At 52.1% G+C, this 9019-nt stretch overlaps 1 protein-coding gene across 2 annotated transcripts; it reads left to right on the top strand.

The window, feature by feature from the left end:
- Positions 1-1622: 1622 nt before the first annotated feature.
- Positions 1623-3375, top strand: LOC123145647 (1-aminocyclopropane-1-carboxylate oxidase 1). 2 transcript variants are annotated; one of them, XM_044565117.1, is made up of 3 exons: positions 1623-1859; positions 1968-2197; positions 2608-3375. In XM_044565117.1, the coding sequence occupies exons 1-3, from the start codon at positions 1728-1730 to the stop codon at positions 3239-3241; spliced, it is 996 nt and encodes a 331-aa protein (XP_044421052.1). In that variant the 5' UTR covers positions 1623-1727; the 3' UTR covers positions 3242-3375. The 2 variants fall into 2 exon arrangements, with proteins under 2 accessions (XP_044421052.1, XP_044421051.1); XM_044565116.1 differs by having other exon boundaries at positions 1628-1874.
- The last annotated feature ends 5644 nt before the right edge of the window (positions 3376-9019 follow it).

The raw sequence follows: 9019 nt of genomic DNA, 5'->3' as shown, positions 1-9019 counted from the left end.
GAGTTAGCATTGATTTTAGCTGTTGCAACCGCAACAGCGGAAAAGGCATATTCTTAGCAATGAGCATTATCAAGACTGGATTGAGGAACAAAATAGGTGATGATTCGATGAATCATTGAATGGTATGTTACATTGAGCAAGATGTATTTGTGAGTATTGAAGAATCAAAGATCATTGAGCGATTTCAAGGTTATCGCAATCACAAATGCCTTTTGTCTCATCCTGGACGTAAGCTTTCACATTTTGCGTCTGTTATTAACTATTTTTTATCTGCTATATTATGCACTGATTTGCATTTCAAAATTTATCATTGAAGGTTTAGCTTCTTCTGCAATTCAAGATGTAGTCATGGGAGGCTCAGATCAACCAATCCTTTGATTTGGAATCAATCTTTTGTATCTTCTATATATATGCTACATATTGTCTTCTGATTTATCTTGCTCTATTAGTTGACCCATCAAGGAACGAATGCTGACATTGAATATTATGTTTGGTTTCTTATTAGTTATGCAACATAGATTGACTTTCATATGCCTTGAAACTGGAGTTTTTTTGGGTAGTTTTTAGCCCTTAGTTTCTCACCTGGGGCGTCAGCCAATCCTGGCTCCGCTACTGATTGTCATGCCGCGATTTGTGAGTGCGTTGTAAAACTCTACTCTCCCTTATTTAATTAAAGAGGCAAATCTTCTGCAAAAAAAAAAACCCAGCCCCTACCATGGTGGTCCAGCTGCAAAGCACCATGAAGTTTTAATGCGTACAGGAGTGCAGCAACTGGTGCTCCCATTCCTACTTTAAGCCGACCGTCACACAGGAGTTTGGACAACAAGTGATCTACATGCTACTCCCTCCGTCTCAAAATAAATGACTCACTTTTATACTAACTTTATACTAAGGCTACTTCAAAGTTGAGCGGTGGCTGTCGCTGAGTAGGACAGACAGCGCTGATCCCGGTAGACACCCGAAATTACTAGCTCTAGCCACCCCATCCATGGATAGATCGTGTTACGTACGTGCCATGTTTCAGACAGCACACACACAGCAGTCAAAGTGATCGATTTTGAAGGAGTACCATATATTTGTTGACAGCAAAACTCCACTATATGTGGCCTGGGTCAGGTGTACTACGCCTAATCTCTGTCATTATCGACCTGTAAAGTAGTATAAGAGACAACTCCATCCGTACATCATAGAGTTCATCAACACTGGCTACTTGTCCACTTAGGTTAGGTTAGGTACATAGAATAGTGGCCTACGTAGACTATCAGCCTATCATGATAGAGCTAGTACTTATCATACTGCCCCGTCTCCATCAGGGCATATTGATTAGCAAGAAGCGATATTCTTGGAGACAACTTGGTTAGAGTAGGTGTGTGTCGATCCGGTGAGCAACACGAAGTTGTGGCGCTCACGCTGATCCGATTACTTTTTTTTTATAGATGAAAGGCATACGCTGATCCGATTACTAACTGGGGCATATCTCGCTTGCTTTGGTCCCTACAGCTTTGTTCCCTATTCCATATTGACCAAAGTGATTAACTAATTGTTAAGCTGTGTCGTAATCTCGTACGTTCCGGCTAGGTCATTGCCTTCTCTCGCGCGCCTATAAATTGGGCGCTCACACCGGCCTCAGAGCGCACACACACTCTGCTTCAGCTTAGCAGTACAAGCACACATACAGATAGGGAGAGTGAGAGAGAAAGAAGGAGAGAGACATCAGATCGAGAGCGATGGCAATTCCTGCTAATGCTGCCGCCTCGATGAGCTTCCCGATGATCAACATGGAGAAACTGGAGACCGAGGAGAGGGGCGCGGCCATGGAGGTCATCCAGGACGCCTGCGAGAACTGGGGCTTCTTCGAGGTGCTTGATGACGAAGTAGAATTCTCTTATAGCAGAGTGATTTATTAACGCAGTGCTTGATGATATTTAAAATTCTGGACATGATTAACTGAAGGTATATGTGTGCAGCTGTTGAACCATGGAATCTCGCACGAGCTGATGGACGAGGTGGAGCGGGTGAGCAAGGCCCACTACGCGGCGTGCCGGGAGGAACAGTTCAAGGAGTTCGCGGCGAAGACGCTGGAGGCCGGCGAGAAGGGCGCCGACGTGAAGGACGTGGACTGGGAGAGCACCTTCTTCGTCCGCCACCTCCCCGCCTCCAACCTCGCCGACCTGCCCGACCTCGACCACCACTACAGGTACGCACGCACGCACGTACGCCTGATTACTTAATTAATGAACTACGGCTACTTAGATCACTGGCTAATAATAACATCGGCTTCGACAGAAATTAACTAGTCGCAGATTCAACTCCAGTGTGGTTTTTGCTACTTGCTTGCTTTTTGCTGACGAAGCAGCCGATTATATATATTGACCGAACATTTCGTCTTGTACACAAAGTCATTCCTGGCGCAGAATGCAGCTAAAAATAATCCAGCAGATATAGTATCATTGCTGCCAGGATATCACCAGAAGATAAGATTGCTTGGGCACATCAGAATCCTAACTAAGTACAGTAGTAACCAACACGACTGGAATCACTTTTTTTAGCAAGTGACACTTGTGTTTGTCTCATAACAAAAGCTGCCTTTTTGGTGTCGTCGTTAAGGCAAGTGATGAAGGAATTCGCGTCGGAGATCGAGAGGCTGGCGGAGAAGGTGCTGGACCTGCTGTGCGAAAACCTGGGTCTGGAGCAGGGCTACCTGAAGCGGGCCTTCGCCGGGTCCAGGGGGCCGACGTTCGGCACCAAGGTCAGCAGCTACCCGCCGTGCCCGCGGCCGGACATGGTGGACGGACTCCGCGCGCACACCGACGCCGGCGGCGTGATCCTGCTGTTCCAAGACGACCAGGTCAGCGGGCTGCAGCTCCTCAAGGACGGGGCCTGGGTTGAGGTGCCGCCCATGCGCCACGCCATCGTCGTCAACATCGGCGACCAGCTGGAGGTGATCACCAACGGGCGGTACAAGAGCGTGATGCACCGCGTGCTCACCCGCCCCGACGGCAACCGCATGTCCATCGCCTCCTTCTACAACCCCGGCGCCGACGCCATCATATTCCCGGCCCCGGCGCTCGTGGGCGCTGCCGACGCCGCTGAGAGGAACGAGGGCGAGGAGGGCACCGCCGTGTACCCGAGGTTCGTGTTCGAGGACTACATGAACCTGTACGTGCGCCACAAGTTCGAGGCCAAGGAGCCACGGTTCAAGGCCATGAAGGCAGACGCCGCGCCCATCGCCACCGCGTGATAACTGATACGTGCCCGGACCCGGACAAGAGTATTTTGAGACGTGTTTTACTTTCTTTTGGGCGTGCCATGTATCCGGTTAGCATTATTTCTTATCAAAAATCATGGGTAATGTATTTTCGAGTCCGATTCACAGATTCTTGTCCGAGCACTAAATTCCGGGCATTTCTATTTGGGCAGTGATACGCGCCGGTGCCGGGTCCAAATTTGGGTCTGTCGGCATGCAGCCATGCCATCCAGCAGGCAGGAGCCGTCCAACCCCCCCCCCCCCCCTCCCCCCCCCCCCCCAAGTCATCATCTTCTTCCTCCCTCCCCGTGCTTCACATCCATTCGTCGCGACGTGTCCCTGCCCCAGCCACTACGTGCGTTTGCACCTTCGAGACGTGAAAGCACCCACGTCCTCTCCCTCGCTGTCGCCGCTCATCGCAGCACCAGCGTCCTCTCCCTCACCATCTCCGCTCGTCGCCGTCGCTGCTCGTGCGCCCACAGACTTGTCCCCGGTTGAAGCTTTTCCTACGCCCGTTGAAGCTTTTTTCCTTGACTGAAGCTTTTCCATGGGGGTTGAAGCTTTTTCCGCTATGCCTGTTGAAGCATTTTCCGCCACCGGTTGTAACTTCTCCTAGGCCAGCTGAAGCTTTTTTCCATGTGAGGTTGAAGCATCAGCGCCCATCGTCTGCCATGCATGTAGCAAGAAAAGTCGCGGTGGTAGCAAAAACAGGCTGTGGTTGTAGCTAAAAAAGATGTGGTTGTAACATCCCCCGTGGTCACCATGGTCACCATTGAGGGAGGAAAGCCGGTTCCAGCAAACCGTGACAATGGTTCCAGCAAATCACCACGCTGGTTGCGGCATTCTATCGATCTAGCGATGGGGGTGCTTCCAGCAACCGCGGTCTCTGGTTCCAGCAAAACGCGACGCCGATTCTAGCAAATCGTGACGCCGGTTGCAACATTGTCGTGGTGTCCCCACCGCGCTCCACCGTCGTACCATTAATCGGGCTCGCCGTCCGTCGTTCAACTCCACTGACGCGCCGCTCATCGCGCCACCACAACACGGCCATGCGCCGTTTGCAGCTACCCCACCCCCCCCCCCCCACCCCCATGAAGCTCTCGATGGTTGCAGCTTGGCCAAATGTTTTCATCTCGTGCGGGGAACATCTCGCCGGCGCGAACTCCGGCTCGTCCTCCCGCCATGTGTGGTAGCAGCTCGCCGGAGCACACTTTGGCTCGTCCTCAGCCCACGTGTGGTAGCAGCTCGCCAGCGGGCAGTGGTAGTCGAAGGGGTAGCAGCAGGGGAAGACGAAGTCAACGTGGAAAGAAGCAAAGGGATAAGGTGGGGTCGCGCTAGCTTCTGGCCACATGATGCCCCTGATCGAAGTCCCGCGTACGTCCGGCTGAATGTTCGGCCTGTGCGCCGGGTGTAAACGTTTACCTTTCTATTTTGCCGATTATGGCATGCTGTTACGTGAAGTTAGGAGCGTTTGCATGGGGACGTTTGACACGTTTGAGTTTAATTTATGTCTTCGGTCATGTAATTCAGTTGCCTATGCGCTTGCGCAATACGGGTGCTGTATGGTTGAAGCCACTATGTTTTGGCTAGGTTCAAAACAACTTTTTGTTTCTGACATGGTTGCTAGCGAGTTGATCTGCTGAGCATTCTGGTTATTGAAATTTTATGTTTTCGAGGGAGGAGCCCCGACCTCCGACCCCCGCGTCGCCCGAGCCAGGCGACTCGGGGGAAACCTAGCCGCTGGCGCCCCGTCGTCCGCCCTCCGCTCGCCCCCGCGTCGCCGCCGCCGAAGCCGCGCCGGGCCCCGGGATGGCGGTGGCGGGGCTGTCCTTCCTCCTCCCGCCCCAGCCCCCCTCCCCCCGGCACCAGATCTGGGTCGGCTGCGGCGGAGGCGGCCTCCCCCGGCCTCACCTGCTCGCTGGCGGCGCGGGTGGACTGACCCGGCCGCAGTTCCTCGCGGTGATGCTCTGGTCCGCCCCGACGTGATCTGGACGCCGTCTCTGGCTAGCTGTGGCTCCTCCCCCTCCCCCCCCCCCCACGAGTTCCAGGTCCGCCTCCTCGGGGGCCGGCCGTGGAGGCTGCTGGCTGCGGTTGTGCCCGTCGGTGCCTGCCTCCTTTGGCACGCCAGTCGGGCCTGGCTGCGCGCGGATCCACTTCAACACCACCACCTCGCCCCACCTTCCCCCGCAGGGGCGGCTTCGGCCCGGCGGCAATGGACCCGCGTCTCCTTCCTGCGTCCATTGCCGGCCAGCGCGGCTTTGGACTCGACGAGCCTAGAAAGTTGCGCTCTTTCTGGCTCTCTTGGCTCTTTGGCTCCTCGGCATATCCGCACCATCACCACCCTGCGGTGTCTTGGTTGGCCATCCATCACGGTGCATCCTCGTCACCGGCATGCTCCGGGAGCTGCGTCCCCTTCCGGTTCCTTGGGCCCGCCGGCCTCCCTGCTGCTCCAGTCCCAGTGGCCCTGATATGCGTTCCTTCCAGATCTTGGCTTATCTGGGGCTATGGTCACCGTCCCATCCCCACTTCATTCCACGCAGCCACGCATCCTCGTCCTCCTCTGGAGTTTGCGCGCCCGGCGATGCACGGTGCCTCCTTTGGCACTGCGCGTGGCTCCCCTTCCTACAGTCACAGCACTGACCTACACCCGATGACCTCCTCTTCGACTCATGTTCCGACGGCTTGGGATTGCTTGGAATTGGCCAGGGCGAAAGCCTTGCATCTTTTGCTGGCAGCGGCGACACCCGCGGGTGCCATCACCTTCCTGGAGGCGTTGTCATGGCCGTTCTGTGCCCCTCTTCGAGCATCAGGGGAAACCCTAGGTCCGGGCTTTCGGATCAGACGACGACGGCATCTCGGTGTCGTTCTCCTTCTTGAAGTTGTTGTCTTGGTTGCTCGCGGCGTCCTCGGTGCGGGCTTCGGAGTTTTGGTCGTCTAGTTGTAGATTGGTTTGCTTCTCTGGTCGAAGAGTTTAACCGTGTTCTTCTTTGTTTGGGTCGTGCATCTTTCATCTCTCCGCTTCGGGCACCATGTTCATGCTCCCTCCGTGTCATGTGTTGTACCAACTCCTGTAACCATTCTTACTTCTTCTATTAATGCAATGATACGCAAGCTTTGCGTATTCGAGAAAGAAATTTTATGTTAAAAAAACATGGGTAATGTTATTCAACGAATGTTCGCTGGTTGCCCATGGCAAAACGAACGTTTTTCACGGCAATTGATATGTCGGCAGTATGACAACTACTTCAAGTGAACAGGGCGATTTTCACAACAAATCCATTGTCTGCCAGAATTTGCCATGTGGTTTTGAAGAAATTGTCACGTGTGTTTGAAGAACCTGCCGTAAAAGACATTCACGAATGCAATTGTACCCAGAACGTTCGCTGGCTATTGCGGTCCAAAATCATTACATCGTTTACGAGTAAATGAAGAACATAGGTATATAGTATGAGTTATTAACTATGCATGCCAGCAACTGATCAATTGTTGCACTTTTTCTCGCGATAAATACCAAGGCGCAAATTCATGGCTCCGCCAATGCAATGGCAACAATTTATCGCACCATCCTCGATGGAGTAGGTACTGACGGGATCCGACACACCTACTTTTTCCCAAAGTGACAAAACTATGTCGATGAGGTGGACATCGATCAGGTCGAATCACGCCGGCAGGCAGGAGTGCTAAGTACTATGCAACTGTTGGAAACTAGTCATGCATCATGATCATATACGATCGAGTAGAATGAGTGGTGTGTCGTGATCAGTATGTGTGTACTTCCCGAGGTGTGCGATTAGTACAAAGTGAGCTTTGCTACACCTACTTAAAAATTCTTACGAAACATACGATGGGGCTGACTTGGCCTGGTTTGGTTGGAAGAAAGAAAAGGCCCAAGCTCACACCGTGAAATTCAGAAGGGGTGGGGTGGGTGGGGGGAGGGGGGGGGGGGAGTTTAGGGGCCCCATTTGGTTTGAAGGATTTTCACAGAAAAAGCATGGGAACAAAGACCGCAGAGGAAAAATTTCTATAGATGCATTCGGTTTGTAGGAAATGCGTACATGAATTTTGTAGGAATGCTATTCATTTCCCGTGTTTTTGGAGAAATCTACACACCGACTCAAAGCTTATTTTATGCGTATGAACAAGGCAACACAATTCCCTAGGATGACAAGTGTCATCCTATCAACTTCCTCTACTATTCCTAAATCTTACATTTTGGTTTCCTTCAAACCGAATGAGGCCCAGGAAGGAACGGTAAGGTTTACGTAGGTCTAGCATTTTTGGTAGAAAGCACATTGTCATATTCTTCTTTTTCCCATTTTATATCTTGCTTTCCCGTTTTATATCTTGCTTGTTATGCACACGGTAAACAACAACGGGAATATATTAATATCATGGAGATGCCAATTACACCCGGCCTCTGCAACAAGTAATGTCATAAAGATATTACGGATGCACACAAACAAAAGACAAAAAGAAGAAGAAGAAGAAGAAGAAAGACTACAATGATCAATTCCTTGTAGTTGCACCACAAACCACCACCTAGACAACACCCGGAGTCCAAATTCTCCAAAAGCGACGCCTCCAAGGAAACAGTGCACAAGCACCGTCATCGCCTGATCTTAGATCTTAGGTTTTCATCCTGGAGAAGATCCACGCTCTCGAAATAATGCCTTCAACAAGGTCACTGTCAGGCACAACCAATTAAGGCCAGGCCTTGGGTTTTCACCCTGAAAGGTAAGACTCCTCCGCCTGTGCTACCGCCTCCACTTGCCGATGCCGCCGCAATGAGTCACGAATGACCAAGCAAAGTCCTCATCGCCACCAAGACTCGATTCGCTGTTACTAGGCCTCAGACCTCCGCCACCATGACGTTCTCCGCCACTATCTTCATCATGAAAATCGAAATACCAATATGTCTCATAATGTCAACGGACAACGAAGCTTCACATCACGCCGTCCCGAAGTTACACGGGCTGAAATAGGGGTGCGCACAGTCGAATCTCATCTGATCCAGCAATCTACAGGCGCCAAGCATCCAATAGAAATCTCCGGCGGAGCCTTCCGGAACTCGTCAACGACCAGATCAATGAGGGCCGCTCATCAAGCAAAACACCGTCTTGGCGCAAGAAGAACACTAGGGCCGCCGCCGGAGGGGAACAGATCCGCCATCAAGCCATGGACTGCAGCGTCACCAGCTGGCCCTCGTCCGAGAAAGGCCAGCACCTCGTCGCCGTGGTCCACTTCGTAGCAGAGAGCGGAAGATCTGGGCGGTAAACATATACACAATAGAAACAACGCGCAGGTAAATTCTTGTGTCCCGAAAAAAGAAGAATGCATCCGTTTTGAAAGAAAAGAAGAATCACTGTGTTTTTGTGGTATATTCGACTACATCTAAATTCACGTTTCAACTGGAAGACGGGAACCAGTTAAACGTGCACAAGGCATGCATGATATTGTATGCAGGCATGGCCGCCTGTCGTGCACATGAACGACGCAGTACCCCGTGACGAAAGGACACTGTATCGATCATATCCGTACCACCGTAATCTCACTCCATGCATGGGTCCTGGGTGTGTCCATGTGTACTTGGATCGCGCCCCTGCATGTCACATGGCCACTGGGTGTGTTCGTGTGAGGGCTACAGACTACAGTACGTAGTAGAGCCATGGCTCAGTAGTGTCCCTGCTCTCGTATCTTCTCCAGAGCCCTCCTCGTGGGGAACGGCCCTACTGCTGCACGCCAACGTCGCATGGGCCGCAGATCCGCCATCTC

This window comes from Triticum aestivum, chromosome 6D (assembly GCF_018294505.1).
Source record: "Triticum aestivum cultivar Chinese Spring chromosome 6D, IWGSC CS RefSeq v2.1, whole genome shotgun sequence".
NCBI classification, from domain to species: Eukaryota; Viridiplantae; Streptophyta; class Magnoliopsida; order Poales; family Poaceae; genus Triticum; species Triticum aestivum.
The sequence above is the reverse complement of the archived record's forward strand: the minus strand, read 5'-3'. Positions and strand labels throughout refer to the sequence as shown.